Genomic DNA, 25,431 nt, shown 5'->3' with positions numbered 1-25,431 from the left:
GTCTGTGGAGATGAACATCTACAAATGAAGCATACCTGTTTCCTATTTTAGGTTAAAGTCTGTCCCTCCCCAGTTTGGCGTCAGCAGCACCTGGGCAGCTTAATTTAAAAAGGTGTTTACTGCACTGAACAGGACAGGAGAAACAAGGAGGAGTTTGCCTCGCCTCTCAATCTTTCCTGCCCTCCTCTAGCAACCTTGGCCCTCGGTGGGCATGGCGAGGTTGGGGTGCTGTTTGGTATAGCTCGGGTTTCTCTTCATTCACGTATAAATCTTTGGCCTTTTACTAAAGATTTCCGTGGAGGGGAATGTTGATGAGTTTTGCCTATTTTCTGTAGGCTCTACTTTGGCTTTGCTTTGCTTTGAGTTTTAGACGGTAGACTCTCTTTGTCTGGTCCTGGGGCACATTTATCAAGTCTTTATGGTAAGTGCAATTTTTTTTTCTTATCTGTATTCAAGTGCTTTTATCTATTTATTTATATTTATTGTTTTAAAACTTTTATTCAAAGAGGTAGCTTGAAACCTCCTGGGGATATCAGGGCTGGAGTTCTCCAGGAAGCTTCTCCAGAAAATCCTTGGTTATAAGCCTTCTGACCTAAACCTAGAAACAGAAAAATTTGATGTTAGCTTTTGCTTGGCTTCCCTCTTGAAAGATTTTTGATCTCTGCTTGTATCCGTGAAAGACCAGTTCTTCATGTTCAAGGTGGGGAAATTTTCTGACAATTCCCACAAGGTGGTTATTGTCAGAATGTTCAATGAAACTGTGACTGGAGAAGACGTTGTTATATGACAAGATTTTGCACGGTCAAATGGACCCAATTGTGGCGAGTCGGAGGCTGTGCGGCATGTACTCTGGGAGTGTAGTGTGGCGAGGGATCTGTGGGCCATAATCGGCCAGCCATCGGTTTACCAGTTAGCGGTGAACGTGGTGGGCCAGGGCATAGAGAAACTTCCAGCAGCAAATTTTACAGTGCTCTGGCTCACCTTTAACGCTGTGAATAAAACAAGTGACTGCGCCCCTGCACGCTCTATCTGCGCTGGTTACAGTGTCACTGCAGGGGACACCTCATACTGACATTCGGAAGGAGGGGGCCAGGGTCACACGCACAGGGGGGGTGACGACCCCTGGCATGAACAAAATGTTAACAAAAAGCTTCTGAAATGAATGAAATAGACTTGACATTGTGACAGTTACTTTTTTCTAAAGAAAAATCTGTTCTTATCAGACAACATGGTACCTGGGCTTTAGTTTTAGGTGGAGTTCTTGGCATGGCCTCTTTCTTGGATTTTTTAAGTTTAGTTTTGCTCATCTAGCCCACCAGGACAAGGATCCAGAGGAAGAAGAACAAGACAAGACAACCTGCAGGAGTGGACTGGCAAAGCAGTGGTTTTGACAGCCTCTAGGGGAGCCTACGACGCTATGGGTGTGCTTGCTTTTTACTTGGGTTTCATCTTTAGCTTGTAAGGTAGGCTGGTTTTTAAATATACTTTTAACTAGATTCTGCTAATAGGTTTTAGGGTTAATATAGAAGCTTGGTGCTCATTAGTTGATTGAGGTGCTGATTTAGGTGTAGTTTCAGGTCAGCTAAAAGTGTGAATTGCAGAAGAGGAGCCAAGAGCCTCAAATCTTGATAAATTAGGTGTGTAGCCTTGTTAGACGTTATGACTCCTCACTAGAATATCAGCTGCAACAACTTTATGACTTTAACTTTATTTTGTGTTGTACTTGAAAATGTGCTTTGCAATTCCTGTCCACACTTCTGACAGCAGCCAGAGGTGCAGACGCCGCAATTCCGGTAACCTCATTTACCCACCTTCCACTCTTCACCGCAATCTTCGCTCTCTTTCCCCCTCAGCTCTTGCCTCAACTGTCCTGACCACTCTTCCTCATCTTGAATCTTTCTCCTCTCTCCCATTAGAAACTGCTACAAACACTCTCCTCACATCTATCTCCACCTCGGTTGACCTTCTGCCCTTTCTCACCTAGGTCAGCAAATTCTTCACCTTCCCCGTGGCTGTCAGATGTTCTCCACAATAACCGTAGAGAGCTAAGAATGACTGAAAGGAAGTGGAGGAAGTCACAACACTACTCCAACTTCCACTCCCATCAGTCTCTTCTCTCCAGGTTTAGAATGGAAGTTGCTGCTGCTAAAGCATCTTTCTACAGGGGGAAACTGGAAGCATCTGCATCTGACTCATGCAAACGTTTCACCATCTTTTCCATTCTTCTTAACCCTCCTACTCCCCCACCACCCACTACCCTGTCTGCAGAAGATTTTGTCTCCTCCTTTGAAGAAAAGGTTGACAAGATCCGCCGATCCTCCCCCCCTGCCTCTACCCCCGTCTCTAGATACGGCCCTCCTTCTCCCTCTTCTCTGTCCTGCTTCTCTCCCCTTTCCACAGATGACCACCCACATCTTCTCACCTCTAATAATCCTACCACCTGTCTGCTAGACCCTGTTCCATCCACTCTGTTCCAAACTATTGCTCCAAACCTCCTTTCCTATTCATAAACAGCTCTTTGTCATCAGGTCATGTACCATCCGCCTTCAAGTCTGCCAGAGTTGTGCCTATCCTAAAGAAACCAACTCTGGACAGCTTGGACATTGGCAACTACAGACTTATCTCTCTTCTCTCCTTCCTCTCAAAGATTCTTGAACGTTCTGTCTACAACCAACTGTCTCTCTTTCTTACTCAGAACAATCTACAGGACCCTAACCAGTCTGGCTTCAAAGCTGCACACTCTACTGAAACTGCTCTCATTGCAGTTACAGAGAAGCTCCATGCAGCTAAAGCTGCCAAACTGTCATCGGTTCTGATCCTCCTCGACCTCTCCTTAGCTTTCGACACAGTGGACCACAAGATCCTCCTGTCTATCCTTGCCGGCCTTAGAATTACCGGCTCTGCATGGCGATGGTTTGCAAGATGTACGGAGCTGCTGTACATCCCGGGAACTGCTGGACCTAAAAACGATCTTGCCATCTCCTTTGAGAACTCACTGGTCACTCCTTCTACATAAGCTCGAAGCCTTGGCAACTAAACCTTATTGACTTGTGTTTAGTAATGTTTAAACTTTAGAGGTATATTTCAATTATTAGTCTATTCAAACTAGCTGAGGTTTTTCTTGGGTAAATAGCAAAGCACTTTTGTAAGTCTCTCTGGATAAGAGCGTCTGCTAAATGCCTTAAATGTAAATGTAAAAGGAAACCTGGAAAATCACCAAAAACCTGAAAAAGATCCAGAGCATACAATAAAGGAATTTATGCAATCTGCACTGAAACTATCACACAACATTGTCAACAACAGTAACTTTCCACACTGAATTGGAGTTAAAAATAACAGCAACAGACCGAGACCAATTGTCACCAAATGTGAACATTATGTACAAAAAGAGCTTGTTAAGAGTTGTGATAAATAGCTTAAGGGAACAGACTATAGACTAAATAACCAGTTCCTCTGTGAAATCCAAAAAAACTGCTCCCAATCCTGAAACAAAACCCGGGAGAAAGAAAGAAAGGTCGCTCTCGCTGTTGATAAATCACATATGTATGGGTGGGTGTATGTGTGTGTCTGTGTGTATGGAAGTCTATATGAATTTATGTATGGGTGTTTGTGTATGTGTATGAACATAAATAATCAAGGACTAAGAACAACATATAAGTGTATTAATGTATTAATGTACAAATGTATTAAGGTGAGTTGAACAAAGAACGTAATATTTAAGACAATCTAAAATTACGGATATCTCCTTTCTTGAAATCAACAATACCCCAGACATAACAGATAGTATGGGAAACAGCAAAAGCGGTCTTAAGAGGTAAAATAATATAATAAAAAAAGAAGAAGAAACAGCAAGAGAGCCAGGATTCTGGAGAGTGGCTGTGCATGTGCACTGCAGCTGCTGTACCCTTGTTAGCCTTGTAAGCCTGTGGCTACAAAAGCTCTGTGCTTTCATGAACTCTCTGCCATGAATTCGATAAAACTTCCTCAAAGAGTCTTGTTCAGTGCCACATCGCTTGTGTTCTGTTGGGTGTTGGGTAAACCTGCTTGTGTTTCTAGTGCTTGTTGTTTTGTTAGCTGTTTTTTCACCTTGCCCTCACATCCCTGTTTGTTCTATTTTTGTGTTTGCCCTTGTTCCCCTGCCTCTTTGTTTGGTTTGGTTTTTTACTGTTGTTCGAGGTGTGATTCCTCATTTTCTGTATCTGGAGCGCTGCTTGATAGTTTTTGGTTATTCTCCTGTTTTTGTACACTCAAGCCTATAAACACAATTTATAAAGAATTACTTCAAATCAAATACATAGAGCCTGCTAAAATACAACACAACGCCACTTGTTAAACTCAGACATTGACATCTTGAATTTGTCAATAAAACTGACAATCCATTAGCAAACTGAAACAACAAAACATTGTTGCAGTAGATAATAACTTTGGAAATATAACGCGTATATATATATATATAACATAAGGGTGGCAAAAAAAGAGGAGGACTACAGTAATGGCTTTCCCTCCTGGCTTCAGCAGGTCCTGCTTTGGCCAAGCTCTGCCTTAATCTAAAGCTAATCTCAAGACTCCTAGGACTTATTGCTTGTTACTCCTAGCCCTTTCTTTATAGTTCCTGTCTCCTGTCTCCAGGTTCTCCTGCTCCTTGCGTTATTGCTGCGGGTGATGTATCGTTCACTCTGTGTTCATCTCACCTTTTACCATCACCTTCTCTATTTACCGCAATGTCCTATGCTCTGCCTTCCCTTCTCATCGCTCAAGTTTTGGCTTGCCTTGCTTTGACGCTGGAATGGCCTCTTTTTTTCTATGACGATGGGCAAACCTACACACGTCCAGCTCTATACGGACACTGCTCCTTCTACCAGCTTTAGCGCCTATAACAATGGCCACTGGTTCGCCTCCCCCTGGCCTGCACAGTTCATTTAACTAAAGACCGGGCTCGACGATTCTTTAGCCCTCTGGGAGCTCTACCTGATCGTTATCGCCACCCTTCTTTGGGGCCATGAGTGGACAGGAAAGGCAATACAAATCCACCTCGATAACTCTGCCGCTGTTCATGTCATCAATAAGTCACTCACACACTTCATCCGTCGTCTCACTTGGCATTCAGTACTACATAAATACATCCTTAGAGCTGTTCATGTCCCGGGCCAATTAAATGTCATTGCAGATTCTCTCTGTCGTTTTCATTTTTGGACACCATACTCCATCTAACCCTCCATCTATAAATGTCAGCTGGCAACATTCAAATATTTGCCAGCAATGGCAAAGTTCTGGATGGGGTCGTACTTGCGCAGATTAAATATTTTATATATTGATTCTAGAACACTCATCTCTTAAGAAACTTTTAAGAAAATATGATCTTAAAAAAGAACTTACATTCTAACTAATGCAAAATCTCTCATGCAGGACCGGAAAGACGTGAGCAACTTCTGGGCAGCAGGGTGGTGCCAGCTTGATAGTGGCTCACCCTGGTCCTACACAAAGAGACTGTTTTAGTAAAGATTTTTTATTTATTCTGGACTTGTTGAATATTTATTTTGTGGTATTTATTTCATTTATTTTTTTGTAAACTGTATTGACTTTTAAATTGGAAATGAAATGGTGACACTAGTTTTTTTTTTTTTTTCGAAAGTAGAAAAACCAAAAATAGTGCCACTTAACACATACACACATACAGAGTGTTTATTCCTGTCTCTTGGCCATTTTTGCCCTGGATGTACCACTTTTGACAAAAAGTGCCTGTATTTGGGACAGGTTTCTTGCTGGTTTTGACCCTTGCCTGTACACTGACTGTTTATTGTTTTAGCCCTTAATATTAAAACCGTTTTTCAACACAAACATCTAACTGTAATGTTACATTACAAGCACCTGTCTCACTGCAACTGCCAAACACAGAGAGACTGATCTTGAGAAGAGCTCAGGCCCGCATTTTACCAACATCTTCTGAAGCATTTAGAGCTGTCACTATGTGACCATCTTGAAGAACAGCTGTGTGGATTGACCACACTGCTCTCAGTAGTTCTAGACCCAGTCCATCCAGTAACTAAGCTCTTGCTACAGGATCTTAAACATTGTAGCACCCAGGCTCATACCACCTGTTTGCAAAGATTTGCTTTTCCTTTTGGATTCGGCTAGCCACCCTGACGAAAATACAGGAGGTCTGTGCCATCCTTTACCCAATAGGTCTATACATTGGGTGCCTACATGCTGTAAAATGTACAAGGGGATGCCCATCTTACCAGTCCAGAACCCAGAAAGTAATATAGTAATAGTGATATAGTAAAATATGATAATTAAACTGTGCTCATACAACCAAACATGCACAGTCAGACTGGCATGAGCCAACTAATGGAGGCAAAAAGGGTACAAAGCTTAACGTGGCTAATCAAATCACAAAGCTTGCATAAAAGAGTAGTCAAGGGTACGCAACTAGCCCCTGGCCTCCTCAGACCCAGAAAATTTTTCTTCGAAGAAGTGGGGGTTTCACCTTGACAAACCTATGAAAGCGATTGAAAAGGGAAAAATGCCAGAGCACATAACTATTTACTTGCTTTTCAGACCACAACCTGTATGATCTTTATACACCATCATCTTTGTGTAACCAAACACCAACTTTAGCATGTCATGTGTCCATACCTAAAACTATGACATCAAGTGGTGTTAGCTGACTGACAAACGAAGTAAAGTAAAAGAAATCTGTCTAGTAGTGGTTTTCACTACAAATGTTGCTTTTCTGCCCTCAAGAGGGCAGCAGAAAACACCATGTTCACATTATGGAGCACTCTTATGAAATGTTAGTTTAAGGCTTTATTTCTTAAAAGCTAATTGTGCACTCAATCTAGATCGAAATGTTTTTGTTCTGAAGATTGGTGCTAATTTGTATTGTGTTGGATGATACAGTCAGTGGAGCTTTATGAAATGTGGTATGTAAAAAAAAAAGATAGAAAGGAAGCAAAACTCTGCGCTTCATATCCAGCACTGCTGTCTGTTCCGTGCCATTATTGAAGTTATCTGACCTCATAAGTTCTGGTCTTTTAAGGAATGGCAAGTCGGAAGGAGAGAATGAGGCATGGGGTTGTTTCTATGGCAACGGCTTGTGTCTAGATAATCAGCTTTTTCCATTTAAGAGGTTTGATGGGGCGTGATTAATAGAACTTGTATTGTTATGCATATATGAGAATGATGTAGAACTCTGAAGGTGATTTCATGCAGCTCTGACGTCAGAACACACACGTTAGGGGGTGGGGTGAGCGTGACAGATTCATCCTTATTGAGAATAGATAGCCTGTCCTCAAAGCCCTCCCTCTCCACCACGTCTCCCTTTTTTCCCCTCGTCTCTCTCTCTCCCTCTCTGGTGCCGTCTGCTTGACTGTGCACGTATCAGACAGAACGGCACATCACACACGCATGCACACACACGTGGTACTGCCTCATCTGCCTCATCCCTTCAGCTGTCTGCTGGTTTGTGCGCTCGCTCCCTTTCTTCCTGTCACCTGTCTTCTCTCCTCTGGTTGGTTTCAGTCTTTTTTTCACTCGTCACGCTCACAATGACCTTACAGGAGTAAAATTCCAGCTCCTTTACCATCATTTTCTCGTAATTTCATCATTGGCGAAGATCCGGACGAGGGGCAGTGCAGATGTTCATTTCTGTGGCAGCAGTGCTTGGGGCCACCCTAGGGACGGTGTCCGGAGCACTCACGCTTTGTGGCCTCTCGCTGCTCTGCAGGAACTGCAAGAAAGGAAAACTGGAACGAGGAGACTGTGCAGACCCTGAGAAAGGAAAAACCAGCATCCTGCACACACTTACACAGGTAAGACACACACACACACACACAGAGAGAGAGAGGGAGAGAGATTAACAAAAGAAGTGAAATGTTGTAAATACACCAGAACAAGTGAAAGGGATCGATGTACACTTAATCACTTCACATAAACAGGATAATGTAAACAAGCCATTGCTGTAGTAATAAAAGCTTGTATCATGTCCCCTCACTTAAATTGAACAGTTCCATTTAAAAAAAACAGGATCATGTAAAAATGCACACAGATGAGTAAGAAAGACATGACTGAACCCGTCCATTCTTGGGTCACAAACACACACACACACACACACACACACACCTTTTGTCACAGCCTCAGGTGAAGGAGTCATGTGGACATATCTATCTGGCCTATTTGCATAAAGAAGGTTAAAACTAATTGGTCATCTGAGGCTGTAGCAAATACATGCTATATTCAAACAACCTGCTGGTCTGTCTAGACAGACATCAAGTCTGAAACAATGTATTGCAAACTCTGAACATGCATCAATTACACTCTAAATGGGAGAGGGAGACAGCATTAATCTGGATGATTGAATAAAACAAACATTCAGTGTTGAATTGCCTATGAGTTAGTAGTAATTACATCCCGGTGAAAGCCAACAGTGGCATCCAGAGAGAAGCATTATTACAGGATGTTCTCGCTCACTTCACTGTTCACTTGAACGGATTTATAAAATTTTGACTTTACCTACAGAGAGAGGATGTGCCGCTTGCTGTAATTTCAGGCTGGGTTGTTGGTTTTTTTTTGACAACAGAAGCAGCATGGTGGGGGGGGGTGTCCATCACTAAGAACTAGATTTTATCCTTCTCATGATCGATGATGGGCTGTGTTTAACCATTAAATGTGATTATGCGCAGTGTCCATTCTTGTGTCTGGCTGGTGAGTTATGGAGCACAGGGGGAGCACAAGGGGGAGCACAAGGGGGAGCACAAGGGGGGGGGGGGGGGGGCACAAGGGAAGCTGCTGTTTTTTGTTTGTTTTTAACCCCACCTTATGTTCTGTTCCTTCAACACTGAAGTGGTCACTCATTCACTACACAGGTGGTACATTTTTAATGGTTACATAAGTTAGTTTGGCATCAAATGTTTCAGACAATTGTGAAAAAAAGGTTTCTATAGAAATATCTAATTTATAATTTAATTAATATATAATTTCATATAGAACCAATATCATATAAAGCCATTTTAACAGTTCAATTGAATTCACCTTCAACTGTATTTCAAAAACTGACTGCTTCACAAAAAGGGCTACTCCATGAAGTGCACAAAAAGTAAATCTCAAATGGAAAAAAGTTTTTACAACAATCTTCAGTCAGATGGTTCTTTGTATCTGTGTCTTGGCATATTTGCTCAGTTTGTACATAAGCTACATTTCCAAAGTAACAGTGAGACCTAATTGGATTAATTATCAATCCAGTATTTCATTATTTTGTCTAGGAGCCAATGCATTCACAAATAATTGCCTACTCATAACAAGCAGACTGATTGAGTGTGCCTGGTTGGAGGAGAACCCTGCAGCACAATGAGAAACGTTATATTACATAATACCTAATGTTAATTAGGCAGCTAATGGGCCTTGACAAGCCTGCCACTGCATCCCACAGTGGACATTGTTTTGTGTGCGCACATAATTACATTTTTTAAAAAGGGAAACCCAAGTGACAGCCATCCATTTTTAGCTATATTGTGTGTGTGTGTGTGTGTGTGTGTATATATATATATATATATATATATATATGACAACATAATTTGTTCTGCATAAGTGTATGCAACGCTGTGCAGTGAAACAATTGTACATATAGTGCTACATAGTTTGTAAAATGTAGCACTATTGATCGGCTGTCTGCTGCACCTCTAACATCAATGTGATATGTACTGTGTACAATGGAAATGTTTTTTTTTTGAGTAATTGTCTCTACTGTTTAGGGAATGGAACATTGCTTTGAGGACTTATTTGCATTCAGTGACAAGACATCCCAAAAGTATTGGATGGAGCTCAATCCTTCCAGGGGACACATGCTGGCTTTATACCCCTGTAGCACCTGGCATTAGAAATGGTGCCAGTACCTTCATGTTTATCTTCTGTTCTATATAGTTGCTAGATAAGCATTTGCACACCTGTGTCAGCTATGGATACAACTTAAAAGTAGCTGAATGTATTTATTAGAAGGGGGAAACATTGGGGGAATACATTGGGGGAAAGGTTATGTTTATTAATTTGATGAATACATAGGATTTTGTTTCAGATTTTCATTTGAGACACAACACAAAAGTATGAAAATGTTCACATTGGAGAGGAAGAATTCAGCAGGGTGTAAATAATTCAGTGATGCTCTCGCTGCATAACTCTATATAAAGGAGATCTGATGGAGACAACTGTCTCCTGAAGACTTAAAAAATGTCAACCTCAAATCAAATGTTTGCCATAGCATTGTTGTTCTTATCAACTCCCCTTTGATGCCTTTTTATTTGTGTTGTTTTAGGTCCATTTTGCAAATTCTTTATTGCTCTATTTAAACAGGCTGTTTTGTAACTGTGCCTTTAATACTGATAATGAGCTGTTCTGATATGGGTTGGTACCTTATTAAACAAGCAGTCTATCCTAAAACACTATTGAGAGTTGTGATATGAATAGCTGGAGCTAAACAGTTGTAGATGGAATAGACAGACATTTAAATAAGTTGGTTCTTGTGACAGAAAAACAATCCATTTAAAATATGCTATTTTTGCAGAATAGCTTTCTGTATTGCTCAGGTAATGAAAAAAATTTGTCATGTCAATCAGACATTCTGATTTTATACCACTATGCCGCAATAGACAAAAAAAAATGGACAAAAATATTCACTCAATTTAATGCTTGCTGCTTGTAAAACAGAAACCTTTGATACCGACTACGGCTGTTTGCAGTTTATGAACATTTTCAGGAAACACTCACCTTAAATTCTGTGTACAGATCTGGATCTATGAGATTTACTTTCATTATAAATAGATTTTTATAATAGTTGTGTATAATAAATATTGTTGTAGGGACAATGAGTGTGTTATGAACTGTGGGAGAGGACGCACACTTAGTCAAGCATATTATCACTACTGGCACTGATTATCCATTGGTATTCTGGGACTTTGAGTCTCCCAGATTAATAGTGCCTCACTGCATTTGCCCTCTGCTGGCAGCTGGCAGCACAACCCAAAAAATGCTTAAACGTTCAGAAGAACCAAGTAGACTAAATATTCTGCAAGTTCAAAAAACTTGCTGAAGATGTGAATCTTCATAAAGTTATGTAAAATAAATATATATGCTATTTAAATATGTATTCATTTACATAGTTGCATTGTTTTAGAGATATCCCATCCTTGCACATACACTTTGCAATGGTCCTACATGGCAAAACCAAAATATGGTCACCCTGCATATTAGCATTTTTCTTCTATCCTTTGCATCTGATGTCTCCTACACATATAGGCTTATTATGCTGACATTGTCAGTTCTGGGGAAAACATTGCCAAATCTCACCAATCCATGGCGGCTGTGGTAGTTTGCGGTACCTTCAGTACCATAGAAAACATAGCGTCACGTTTTCAGAATTCACTGAATTGCTGCTGTATCGGTTCCTGTGACATCCTTACTACTGAGTTTTCATTCATATCAAATGAAATGAGCAACCAGCAGAAAAGACTGTATCAAAATTTTAACGGACTACACTTTAAGGGGTGAAAATCTTACAGTAATCTGAAGCGTATGTTGTTCTTTTTGATACATTTTCTTTGACAATTGTACAAAAATATATATATGATTGATTGCCTGTGGGAAAAATGTTGGGTGGACATGCGATGATACAAAGAGACAAAGGAATGGTATTTTCAGGAGCCCAGATGCAGACAACTTTTAGATTAACTGTCCCTAGTCCCCAGTCCTGGAGAGGAGGGAAAGAATTCATAATCAGTTCTAAATTGGTCCCAGGAGTCTGAGCAAGGAGTGGGAGTGAAGCAGTTGACCAAGTCAACTATGACGAGTTCTAATTACATATGTTATTTGGGGACTAGTCCATATATTTATGGACTCGTTTATGGACCACCCTTAAAAGGCCATTTTATCACCACTGCTGACAAGAGAAATTGAAAAAGGGAATGAAAAAGCTCATTGGCAAATGCTTACCATAGAACCCTAACCTTAAACACACACATACCACTGCCATGTTGGTGTCACTGGTGCACTGGGAATAGAATCAGAATCAGAATCAGAATCAGAATCTCTTTATTTCACCAAGTATGTTACCCATACAAGGAATTTGTCTTGGTGAGAGCAACACGCATGACAGTAACAAAGAAACACAGAACACAGTCTTAAACTAAAGGAAAATGACACTAAACAATAAATAGGGTAGGGGATAAATTAAAAAAAAGTAGAAAGTACTAAAGGTAATAAAGGTAATAAAGAGCTGAAAGATGTATTTACAGAAAAGAAAAGGACATCTGTACAGGTGTGCAAATAGTCATAGTGCAAAATAGGCAGAGTGCAAATAACTGTTCAGTCCGGTTTGGTACAGTTCAGTTGTAAGTTTAGAGGTTTACAGTGGGAGGTGACCACTGTGATTGAGGAGTGCTACAGCTCTGGGGAAGAAGCTGTTAGCATGACGTGTTGTGCTGGTTTTGATGGACCGCAGTCTTCTACCCGAGGGGAGTGTCTGGAAGAGGAGGTGTCCAGGATGTGAGGGGTCAGATGTAATCTTGCCAGCCCGCTTCCTCATCCTGCTGGAGTAGATCTGCTGAAGTGATGGCAGGTTACATCCTATGATCCTCTCTGCTGTCCTGATGATGCGCTGGAGTTTGGTTCTTTCTTGTGAGGTGGAGGAACCAAACCAGATAGTTATGGAGGCTGTGATAATGGACTCGATGATCGCTGTGTAGAACTGGATCATCAGGGTCTGTGGCAGGTTGAATTTCTTGAGCTGTCTCAAGAAGTACATAGTCCATCAATGTTGACTAATGAATAGGTGCTGACCAGTAACTGTAAACCCAATGAACTGCCAACTGTCATTTATTGTATTTCCTTTTTATCTACCATAAAATGATTTGAATCTTCTGTTTTTCTTTTTGTTCCATGACTCAGTTTAGTGTGCAGAAATCCACAGAGCCAATCCAGCCTCAAACGCTGCTGAAATTCCCTAAAATCTACAACCCTAAACCATCCGTCACATCACCGGAGATCATTAATTACAGTGAGCATGCAGTCACCACTGACAAGGCCATGGACAAACCTGAATACTGTAATGAAGAGATGGAGGGAGACGGAGAGGTCTTTTCTGTTTCTCGGCAAGGTAAAAACACCTCCAACCCGACGCCACGGAAATACGCCACACCATTTAGCTCTTGCTTTAGTTTCTAAAACTATGATAAACTACATAGAAAACTATCTGTAATTATGCAGATACTAATGACAGGGCTTTTACCTCATGGTGTTCTGCTATTGCTTATTGCTTGGCACAGGCTTGGGATAAGTCCCAAACATTCTGCTCTGATATTCAAAGTGATAACCATTAACAGTGATCACATCTATTCATATTTTTGTCTCAAGGTAAGGAAAAACATATGAAGCTGTATTTTGTGTAGGTAGAGATGTGTTTATTGGCTGCTCTTGTCCCAGTGGACACAGAATGTAGTTAAATTATGGCAGAATGTCAATGTCATCAGAGCATACCTCTAAGCTACAAGGATAGGATTAATGTAAAGTGTTACCCTGTTTATTCTATACCTTTTTTACTTTAATGCAGTGTTTCTTAATCTTTTCGGTGACCCACAGCACTGAACAGTTGCAATTATCGACTGGCCAAACACACTAGATCCAGCTCATTAGGAGCTTAATAATCAGCTGATGAGCTGGATAAGATGTATTGAGTCAAGAATTACTCGAAACCGTGCCTTGTTTGTGGGTCGCTAGGGGCAAGATTAAGAAAGGCTGCTTTAGTGCTCCACCTCCTGTGACTTCAAAGATGCTGTAAACCTAACTATGTTAAGGTTACTATAGTGCTATAATGCTTTGATAAGCTGTTAATGCTTTTAGCTATAGGTTTCCTTTAGAATTGGGTGGCACTATATGTAAGGATGCTACAGTTAAATTATCCCATTAAGTGATTCTTCACCACATTCCCAACCCTCATCAAACCAGTCTCTTTAAACGTAATTGACAGACTGAATACCAATGATCAAGCGAGTTAACCCCTTAACTGTGATAAAACAGGTTACATAAAAAAAATAAAGGAGTCTGCAGTACATGATGAACCTATTGTACAATACATGGATGTGATCTCATTTTTGCTGACCTTAAAATTGCCCTTTTGTTTATACGTGTATGTTTCAGCAAGCCGTGCTATTCTTTTCTTTCAACCGCTTTCTGTTGGAGATGATCTCGAGATTTGGGAAAAGGGCCTATTTATAATTGAATTCTAAAAACTGATTTCTCACAGATTCTGCAGATGAGACACCCTGTGCTGTTGAGCAGTCAAGCGCCATGACAAGCAGCAGTTCTGTCCTGCACCCAAAACTGCACTTTTCCCTCCGTCTACACAGCCAGAACAGAGAGCTGCACATCACTATTATAGAGGGTAACACACATACACACACATAACAGACTGCCATTACAGACAGTAACACACTTCCTACTTCCCAAAATACATTGATCACACTGCTTCTGTAAACCGCTCTGTCCACTAGAATCAAAATATTTGTTAGGGGTGTAAATCTCTGGCTTTTACAAGGAACTGATTAGATTATAATTCTATTGAAAATTAATTAATGCACAATGCTATTTATGTTACAGTATACTGAATATTAAACCATCAAACTGTAGTTTTACACAGTGGTGGAATGTAGACTATACACTGTGCCGTTTAAGTTAATTACAGTGAGCGACTACTTAGAAATGCTTACTGCAAAATCTGTGCAGTTGAATCTTACATCTCAAACATTCAGTCTGAGGCATCCAATGTATTAATGCATTTTTACACCCCTAACACCTGCTAACGTTTACACATTGGCTACACACCCTATACACATACCAGTAAAGACCTTGTCATAGCTGTAAATATATTTATGCGCACACACATCCAAAGTGATCTTGAATGGTTGCTGTGGTCACCGACCTGACCAGTAGTTAAGGCCTAATTATGCCTGCAGCATGCTTATTATCTACTCTTCTGTTGTTGTTTCGTGCTGCTGGGGTCTGAAGCACTACTCTGTTTTGCCTCCTTTAGTATAAAATACATATTTCCAGAAATGTATTTAGTTTGTTACAACTGATGCATGCACAGAATTTTACACAGCTTATTTAACACAGCTGCCAATCCAAAGATAATGTCAGAGATCCTGTTGTTACTCAATCTCTGATAATGTATTCTAAATGATGACATATTTAATTTAAATATATTTAATATAAATGCTGTTAAAACTATCACAATTGTAAACAGACACAGTCTTGCATATGAAAATGCATATGTGCATGCCAAAAGCATTTATGACACAAAATTGGTCAGTGGTTTGCATCTCAGGAAGCACAAGCTGCTAAATGTTGAAACTGAATCAGCCAATCAGCTCCTGCACCATAAAAATAGAAAGCAGTATTCGATACTCTGAGTGCAGTTTAGCTCTGTCTGCCTGCAGTCTCTCAGCACTGATAACTAGAGATGGGTTATTGAGTTCAGAGAGGCACATCGGCACTGCTCTTAATCCCATTCTGAGGGTGCAATTGGAAAATGCATCTGTTGCCTTAAGGCAGCCGTGTAGCCTTCAATAGGGCAAACATATTTTGAAGCCCAAAGTGCTTTTTTTCTCCACCCTAAACGTAACCTGATTTATAATCTTATTCCATCATACTTAATATATGCTTAAGATGTTTCCCATTGACATGTCATTTGGTATTTTGCAATGCAAATTAGAATCTCTTACACAATTAAAAGTAGGACATTTATGAAGTAAGACATCATTCACTTACATAATACCTCTAGAATAACTGCAGACATCAGTATGCATCATAGGATTGATTTGAGCTATTCTGAATCAAGCCAATACTTCAAGCCATCATATCTGTGCAGAGCAGAAAAAAAATCACCACGCTGAATCACCTCTTTTCTCTGAAAGAAGAAAAATAGAAGGAGGAAGGGAATGAATGAATAAAGTAAGGAGGCTTAAATGAGAATCTTAGTATCTATTAATTAATATAATTTCTTTTCTCTTCGTCTTTTTCCGTTTCTTTCACTCCCTCTTCCTCTCTGAAGCGGAGCACATTACTGTAGAGGCTGGTTGCGAAGGGTATGTGTCGGGTTGTGTGAGTGCTTCCGAAGAACAAAAGCATTCTCAGACAGCAGTGCGCAAGCTATCAGCACGGGTCCAGTGGAGTGAGTCCTTGGTGTTCGCCCTGCCCAGCGGCTGTAGTACGGAAGGCACAGAGGGCATGGAGGGAGAGGTGTCATTGACCTTACACAGCTGTGACCGTTTCTCCCAGAACTCAACTCTGGGCACTGTGAGGTTCAAACTGGCTGATGTGGGCATGATGTCAGATGCTGACTGCTGGGTTGACTTGCAGCCACCCAAACAGGTGAGGAATATTGGCCTAAATGTCTAAATGTCATATTTTTTTTTATCTGCACGGACTACGTTTTTTCCAGTAATACAACAATGAAACTGAAAGATGACGAGGGTAAGGGTGATCAGATACAGAACAGCTGACGGACCCCAGCTTTCTCAATAGCTTTGTAATATTAAGAACATCTTGAAGGAGTGTTTCATGTAATGCTCGCTCTACTGTTTAACAGTAATCTTTAACTTGTGCTACAAGCCCTATACTCAGCCCTGTAGCTGACCGCCTAGATCAGAAGAATGTGTAAATATTACTGAATGACTCAAATAAGGGTAATTTTTTATAAAAGCGTCATACGGAGTAATTGTGGATACAGGTGGGTTTTGGCATTAAAAGGTTTGTACCAAACCATAGTGTTAATCATGGTGACTTCTAAAAAAAAAAAAAAAACTGTTATAGTCTGACCATGGCCTGCATTGACATTGTCAATATGAGAAACAGTTACTTTTCTGTTACTTTTCCCTTGCATATTGAATCAGTTAAGCACAGTCAATGAATGAGGACTTTCAATAGCATTTTTTTTTATATTTGTCACTATAAAACAATCCTCCACCTGTTGGTACAATATGCACTCATTATGTTTATTCACAAATTTCGTCAGCTTTTACCTTTTAATTTGTCACCCTTTTGTATTCTCTAAGCCTGTTAAACAAGTGAATATTAAATAAGCGTGTATTACTCACCACGCTTGAAGACTTACCACACTTAATGTGTTTCTCTTTGTTTAGAGCGATGTCATTGTAAATAAACAGAACAGAACAGAACAGAACAGAACAGGAAGATAGTTACATGTTTGCTAAGTGTATCTGAGTCACAGTTCTTGTGGAGTGTGTGCATATGACCTTTTCGAGATTTTAGAGGAAGGGTAGGAGTCCGCTGAGGGATGAATAAATCAGCTGGTGCGTCATGCTTTAATTCTGGGTCAGAATCTTAATAATGCAACACACACATACACACAACACTGTTCATTCAGTTAGGTTTAGATAATGCCAACATGTAAACCGCAGTGGTTTTAGACCAATATATTATTTTAGAATCACAAGAATAGTCTTTCTCCACTACCACCTTTTAATGGTTATAGTTGGCTTTAGAATACATTTCAGTATCATCTATCTTAAACACACACACACACACACACACACACACACACACTACACATACAACTGCTTCCAAATGCTTCTGTCTGATCTGCTGGTGGGGCAGGAGATCTCTATCTGCGTCATCACATATCCCAGAAGACCTGCAGCTCCAGCGTGTGCAGTGGGGGAGGGAGGGGGTAGGGGGTAAGGGGGAGCGAAAGAGACCTGCTAGAAATGTATTTGTATTTATTATTTTTACATTTGTTGTTTTAAAGGCTACTTTGTTATATAATGTATTTTTATTTTGTATAATACATGTGCATTTAATATAAATGAGATATGGAAGAGGAGATTGAAATAGCAAGTTAGTGAGAGACAGAGAAAAAAAAGAGATGGTGCAGAGGGGGTGGAGTTTGCTCAAGGGGGTTTCAAGGTGCTCTGTGTGTGTGTGTGTGTGTGTGTGTGTGTGTGTGTGTGTGTGTGTGTGTGTGTGTGTGACGACATGTATGACGCAGTTCGCACTGGCCTGTATGAGTGCCATTCTAAAAGATTTATTGTTCATACAGCAAGACATTTACACACACTCATGGTTACAGACTTCAACAGATGGGAAAATGGAGTCATATACAGGCAGACACTCACTCTCACATACACAGACACACACCCACACTCATGCACACATTTATACTGTAATATTGAGCTGGCTCTTTTTCAATCCATGGTGTGAGATGATTCATATTTCCTCAGTGTCAAAAATATCAGCAGGAGGCAGTTTATGAATGCATAAAAATAGGCTAGAGAGAAAGAGAGGGAGAGAGAGACAGAGAGAGGGAGAGAGAGAAAGACACAGAGAGAGAGAGAGAGAGAGAATGTGTAAGAAATAAATAAATAAAAGGGAGCAGATTATCGGATAGCATTCGTCACTTTTTGCGCTCAGGTGCTAAAGAGGGGGAATCATGAGCTGTCACAATTATTCTCATCCACCTACCAACGTGCTGTACAACAGGATTTTCTACAATGACTAGGGTAACATGATCATAATTATGCTAATGTGACCCCACTGGTATGAATGAGATCCATTCAAATTTGCCAGGACCATTAGCATTTGTTTTATGCTGCTGTATTAAAAACATGCGTTATACATAATGGTTGATCAAAAAAAGGCATAGGTCATCATTAAAGATATGAGGTTTTGTTTTGTCAGAGACAACATGTAGTTTAATATGCAGTTGATGTGCATTCAATTGCTGGTTTTCTGTTTTACTATTCACGTTTAAAGCATTGGATTTAAAACAAAATGGTAATTTTCCAGATCCAAGCATTATACACAAAATATATAATAATAATAATAATATAATAATAATGTAAACTCTGGTATAAATGTATAAGGCACTTACAAAATAAAACATAGCCATAAATTAGGCTTTAAGAATTATATGTGTTTGATTCTTGTGAAATGATACACTACATGACTGGCTTGTACTGAAGAGTCTACCAACATAGATCTGCCCTGCTAGACATACCCCAGTCAGCTGTAGGTGGGTTTATAGAGAAATTAATGTCTCTAGGATCATCAACAGCTCAGCCTCGAAGTGGTAGACCACACAAATACATAGAGCAGGGCTATCAACTCATAAAATATGTTCCTAAAAACAATTTGTTGTAAAACACATTAACTATCCATTAGGATTTGCTGAACACATTGCAGCCTGCATTGCCAGGGAAAGCAACCAACCTCAACCATATATTTACTAGATGCTTGGATACATAGGCTTTTTTGGCCCACACTGTAACATTATTAAAGATTTATGATATATGTATATTATTGTTCCACTTCTGTATTTCAAAGATTTGCATTTAATCAAGGTTTTATTTTTTGCTTTTAAAAAGTGATATTAGTTGCTATCAACATATGGATAACATATGTTGATATCAACATATTTTGACTATTTCTATGGCATGTTCATTTTATCTTTAACCAGTGAAAATAATATTGCCTTAACTGTCCCTCTACATTGTCCCTAATTTTAAATCTACATTTAAATCTGCAAAATCACACTGACTGCATGTGTATGTGTTAATATGCATCACTGGTTTAATCTACTGTTCTTGTGACATCTCCAATATCAAAAATGTATTGCTAATATCCTGTCTTTTCTTCAGCTGGAAGTGACCTCATCAGCGGGGGAGCTGCTGCTGTCATTGAGCTACCTACCAGCAGCTAACAGGCTGGGGGTGGTGGTGATGAAAGCACGAGGACTGCAGTCTGATAAACTCAAAGAAAATATAGGTACCATTAATCATTTTGTAGTTACCATATCAAACATTAATCCTTTGTGGGGGTGGACTGGGGAGAAGGAAGTTGGTTGGTGTGAGGCATATGCTGTTATTGCAGTAATGAATTACATCACAGTATGGCTTTATATAGTTACTGATAAAAATCATTTTTCATCACAAGACCCATTTTAAAGAGCCTGTAAAAACCAGTGTATAGTAAATACATAATTGGCATAGTAGCTGCATATCAGCTCAGATGCAATATTTAATTATCAAAATGTATTTTAAGAATTGTTTATTTTTTAATAGTACTTCTGAAACTTCTTACTTTTGCAAACACTGAATTAAAAAAAGAAATACACAGAACTTTGTACATGACCCCCCCCCCAGCCAGAAAAAATAAAAAATCAGATTCAGATTAATACAATTGCTGTCAATGTACATATCTTCATTTATGATTTACTTTATTGTGCATTTAAATGTACAGAGGCCTGTCTTATGTAGAGTATTTGAACATTTTATTTATTACCAATACATGTAGTTTAACCTTTTGCATATGAATGTGGATGGATTTTTATATTTTGTTCAACAATACCATTGTTTGTTTGTTTTTTTGCAGTTGTAAGTAGTAAGCAAGCTACTATTATATTTGATAACACACTAACATTTAGATGTAATAAGAATTGCCTTAAACATCCCCTCTCTCATTATTCTGTCATTTAGCAAATATAATAATAATTTTGGTAACCCTAACTGACCTAAAAAAGGTTTAATTTAAATTCATTTCAGACAGTGAGAAAAAAAATGCATATGTGTCTTTTTATATAGTGTATGTAAACTTCTGGTTTTAACTGTTGATACCACTGCATTACATGCATAAATAATGCTTTGTGTTATATATAATAGTTTTCCTTTTTTTATTTTATAGATCTTTCAGTGAAGCTGACACTAAAGCACCAGAGCACAAAGCTGAAGAAGAAGCAGACACGGCGCGTCAAGCACAAGATCAACCCGGTGTGGAATGAGATGATGATGCTGGAGCTCCCGAGGGAGCTGCTGACCAAGTCTAGCCTAGACCTAGAGGTGCTGAACCAGGCCAGCCCCAACACACTGCACCCCCTTGGCCGCTGCCTGCTGGGGCTCCATGCCTCCGGTACTGGTCTACAACACTGGCAACAGATGCTGGATAACCCACGCAAACAGATCGCAATGTGGCATCCACTGTACACTTGAGAAAATGTACGCTTAAAACTCCAATATAACTAATGTATGCCAACTGTACATGATGAATAATTAGATGTTTGGACAGATTTTACAACACTGCTCAATTCCTGTCTAATACAAGGTAAATCAGAATTTTAGAGCCAGTCATTAATTATTACAGTAATGTTTAACTAATCTATCTCAAGCTACCAATTTGCTGTAGTTGCATGGGGAATGACAACCCTGACAAGAAGCATACAAGTGTGTGATTATGATCATAGTGCTTAGAGCACTCTGGTATAAAATAGTACCATATTTAGCTTTAGTATTGTGAATGTGTCACTATGAATGAAATAGGTAATGCTTAACTCTCACCCACAGACTAGACAGAGAGATATGATTGGATCGTTTTGGATCTGGGGCATTTGAACAATTGAAAGAATATTCCAAAACAAAATACTGCTCACTTGAAAAATATGCAGAAAATATGCAGAATGCAGTATTCAGAATATTTTTTCTTCAGCAGTATTTTGAATCTTTTTTGAAACACAATGCATACAATTACCAATGTGGTAATCAACCACATGACACAGATACATAATATAAAGATTAGGTTAAATTTCTGGATTAAAAATGTAAGATCTGTAATGCATAACTTTTATCGGATATTTTGGGTAGTCAAACCAATGATTTGGTTTTTGTTTTGAGGCCCAACAAAACACTATTTCTATACACTAGAAATCTCATCTCAAATCTGTGCATAAAATCGTCGCCAAGCGTCTTGTCTTGTCTTATTCCTAATGTGACCGAATTAATCAAATCCATCTATACCATCGCTGCTGTGTGTGACTGATATACTGCAGGTAGACTTATCAAGTACTAGCATGTTCAGCAGATGAACAAATAAAAAAGCCTACCTCTGTTTCTAAAAATGTCTTTCCTCCCTCCCTGGAGGCTGAAAAGCTTTTATGGAACTTGTCCAAAGGAGCTCAGGACACTTGATTCCTGCAGCTTCCCTGATACATTATAATTATTACTGGACAGCTCAGAGGCCAATGGGACCAAACGCGAGGAATGGTTTAAATGTTATTTTATAGGGTTACATTTCATGTTGAAATCCCACATTTACTATAAATATACTAGTGCATGTCAAAATATTTGAAAATCGTGAAAAAGTTCTTTGTTACATTGATAGCATGTCTCCAGATACTGGATTGTTGCTCAGAAGTCCAATTTTGCATGTCATTTGGAAATCAAGGTCCAAGGTGTCTGAAGTGCAGCGTGATGTTTTCCCAGTCTGAGATGGTTTGGGGTGCCATGTCGTTTGCTGGGGTTGGTCCAGTGTGTTTTATTCATTCCAAAGTCAATACAGCCATCTACCAAGAGATTTTAGTGACTTCATACTTCCATCTGCTGACAAACTTCAGGGAGATGCAGATTTCCTTTTCCAGCAGGACTTCTGCTACTACAGTGCCAGTACTACTGACCAAGATATTACCGCACTTGACTGGCCAGCAAACTCTCCAGACCTCAAACCAGTAGAGAATTGATGGGGTATTGTTAAGAGAAAGATGAAAAACACCCGACCCGGCCATCCAGACAGACTGAAGGCCACTATTAAAGCAATCTGGGTTTCAATAACATCTAAGCAGTGCTACAAGCTGATTGCCTCCATAACATGCTGCATTGATGCAGTAATCTGTGGTAAAGGAGCCCCAGCCAAGTACTGAGTGTATAAACGAACATACTTGTCAGAAGCTGGACATTTCTACATCCTTATCTGTTTGATCTTTTAAAAATATAATAATAATTTGAGATACTGGATCTTCGGATAGTCATGAGCTATAAGCTATACTCATAAAAAATAAAACAGGCTTGAAATGTAAGGTATAATGACTATAAAACATATGACAGTATACCTTTTTGAGTTCAGTTATGAACAACAATGAACTTTTTCACAATATAATTTTTTTAGATGGACTAGTTTATATCATCACTGTTATCAAATCCTTGTCCATTTTTAGCCTTTACATTTCAATTAAGATTGATCAATATAAATCTAAAATTCTGAAAACCTGAAAATCTCAAAATTAAGATTTTTGACAGTGGTGGTAGGTCTATGTTTCTTAGTAATCAGAAAATGTAAAAAAAAAAATTAGTTATTTGGACTGGTTTCATCTGCTCATAACACTAGAGTTGGTGGTGGTGATGAAGTTGTTATAATAATAATAATTACTACTACAACTACTGTTATTATTATTAATACTAACAACAACAACAATAATAATAATAATCATAATAATAATAATAATCTCACAGCAGTAATGCTTGACTTATATAACACTGTGTTCTTCCATTCAGCTTGAGTGTTTCTACTCTCACCTTCAGTGTGCTTTTGTTTTACGACCTGGAATCAATCCATATCTATAAATAATCCATCCATAATACGTATTTAATACTTGTTTAAGACATGTTTATACACTGCAGCTCAGATAAACAACCTGAACTTAATAAACATGCATCAATTGGTTTTTCATACTCATTTAATGTAAATGTACAGTTAATGCACAACATTAGCCCATGATTTTTTTTTAAATTAAGTAATACATATGTAAAACTGATCTTTAACAGATTTTAACAAAACAAAAACTGAAGCTTAAGTGGAGGTGGACTTTGCAACATGACAGTGACCAAAACATTGCAGGAAAGGTTCTACAGTTGATTTGAGATATTGGTAGACAGATAAAGAAAGCATTTAATTGATTTATTTCAGCTGGAAAGGGAAAGGCAAGCTATTAGGGCATATGATGTCCTAACCTTTTCCTAAGTATTTTTGTTTTTTTGTTAATAAATGATAGTCATCATGATTGGTTGTAATTAATGTTGTGCCAGTATTACACTCCGTAGTGAGGCATATGAAAGTGGGTCAATACTGTGATCAATGATTTATGTCCTGACATGTTTCCCCAAATATTTCAGAATGTAATTACAATGAGTATTATCATTAGTCACGGATCAATTACAGAAAATACATGCTAATGAGAAGTTTATTTAGAATGCAATAATGATAATAGTTTTGTACTTTCGTTTCTCAAATAGTTCTAAAAACCCATTGACAATGTTTTAAAAAATATATTTTGGTATTGGAATATATTACTAGTATTCCTACATATTTGATCAGGGTAGCTGAGATTACAGCAGATATGCAGCAATAAATGTTTGATTTCTTAGAGCTGCTTGGCTTGTGGACTCTTAAAAAGCATGCAAGATTAGCCCATTGAGTTTTACTATGCATGCATGTTAGCCTGAGCTGAAGCTTTTCAATTGGCTAAACATACATATACAGAAATAAATAAATGCCCTTTTACTCCCACAAAGTTACACTGAATGCTACAAAACACTTAAATGCTGAGCGATACGTTCAGATTTCAACTATTTTCAAGGCATTCTTAAAGACGTCTTCTTGTGGAACAAATATATTTCATTGTTGATGTGAAATAAATGTTCTTTTCTATAAAATGTTTTTCCATGTGTGATGTATGTATCTTTTAGAATTGTTCTTGTCAACAGATAATATCAGATTTGTTTAGATACATGACTCACAGGTCAGCCAGGTGGGGAATTAAAGCTGTTCATATGCTATATAAAGCTAAGTGGAGACAGGTAACATTTCATTGGTTATAGTATTAAACAAACTAGTGAACAAAGTATAGATGAAAAAGTATATAACAGCACATCTGTGCAAAAAAAAACATCTATGCCCCCTCCTTTACCATGATTGCTGAATTAGTCATATATTAATTATCACCCCAGTCTGATGTAACATAACAGGCTGTGTACATTGTGTCTTCTTAGGCACAACAGGCTGCGGCTGAGAAAAATTCTGAAAGGAATAATTTAGCATTCACACCAGGCATGATCAAGCCCCTAGAGATCTACCAAACAGTGAATACTAATTTAGAAGTTCCTGATGACCTTTAATATTCAAAGTATATGCACCTCTGGCCTAGAAGCTTCGCTGACTTGCCCAGAGACTCCACAATGCCATAGATTTAATGTGAATGCGAATACTAACTAATTTAGCACAATTAGTGAAAGCGGATGTAGTCAGAAGCAAAAGCAGTCAAACAAAAAAAGTTCCATGTGATACTAGGTGCTTTAAGGCAATGCTGTAGAGGTTCCCTGATAAACATTTCAGTAGATGAAAAAGAGGACAAGGTGTGAGACTGATTTAACACAATTCTCCTGAGGTGTTTAAAAGAAAGATGGCAAAGAATGCTTTAATTACGTAGTTTATGCTGCTTTTTGATATATAAATACCAAGAATGTGACCTTGGTTCAGTTGAAAAACAAATGTTATAATTATTCCAGAGGCTTTCCAGATTCTGGAGTCTTTCTCTTTGTGTCCAGTCTGCAT

At 38.9% G+C, this 25,431-nt stretch overlaps 1 protein-coding gene and 1 non-coding gene across 2 annotated transcripts; both read left to right on the top strand.

Moving 5' to 3' along the window:
- Positions 1 to 238: 238 nt before the first annotated feature.
- Positions 239 to 354, top strand: LOC140548722 (U5 spliceosomal RNA). The gene has a single exon (XR_011978917.1). It is a non-coding gene; the product is annotated as a U5 spliceosomal RNA (small nuclear RNA).
- A 6,961-nt stretch (positions 355 to 7,315) lies between these two features.
- Positions 7,316 to 24,478, top strand: syt13 (synaptotagmin XIII). The gene is made up of 6 exons (XM_072671697.1): positions 7,316 to 7,811; positions 12,934 to 13,141; positions 14,288 to 14,425; positions 16,094 to 16,413; positions 19,698 to 19,824; positions 20,740 to 24,478. The coding sequence occupies exons 1-6, from the start codon at positions 7,638 to 7,640 to the stop codon at positions 21,042 to 21,044; spliced, it is 1,272 nt and encodes a 423-aa protein (XP_072527798.1). The 5' UTR covers positions 7,316 to 7,637; the 3' UTR covers positions 21,045 to 24,478.
- The last annotated feature ends 953 nt before the right edge of the window (positions 24,479 to 25,431 follow it).

This window comes from Salminus brasiliensis, chromosome 25 (genome assembly GCF_030463535.1).
Source record: "Salminus brasiliensis chromosome 25, fSalBra1.hap2, whole genome shotgun sequence".
Classification (NCBI taxonomy): Eukaryota; Metazoa; Chordata; class Actinopteri; order Characiformes; family Bryconidae; genus Salminus; species Salminus brasiliensis.
Note: the sequence above shows the minus strand (reverse complement) of the source record. Positions and strands in the feature narration are given on the sequence as shown.

What these genes read in the sequence shown, in the direction of transcription:
- syt13 (XM_072671697.1), top strand. Translation starts at nt 7,638, where the DNA reads ATGTTCATTTCTGTGGCAGCAGTGCTTGGGGCCACCCTAGGGACGGTG. An exon ending in ACTTGCAGCCACCCAAACAG is followed by an intron (nt 16,414 to 19,697) that starts GTGAGGAATATT and finishes TCTTTTCTTCAG; the next exon opens with CTGGAAGTGACCTCATCAGC. An exon ending in TAAACTCAAAGAAAATATAG is followed by an intron (nt 19,825 to 20,739) that starts GTACCATTAATC and finishes TTTATTTTATAG; the next exon opens with ATCTTTCAGTGAAGCTGACA.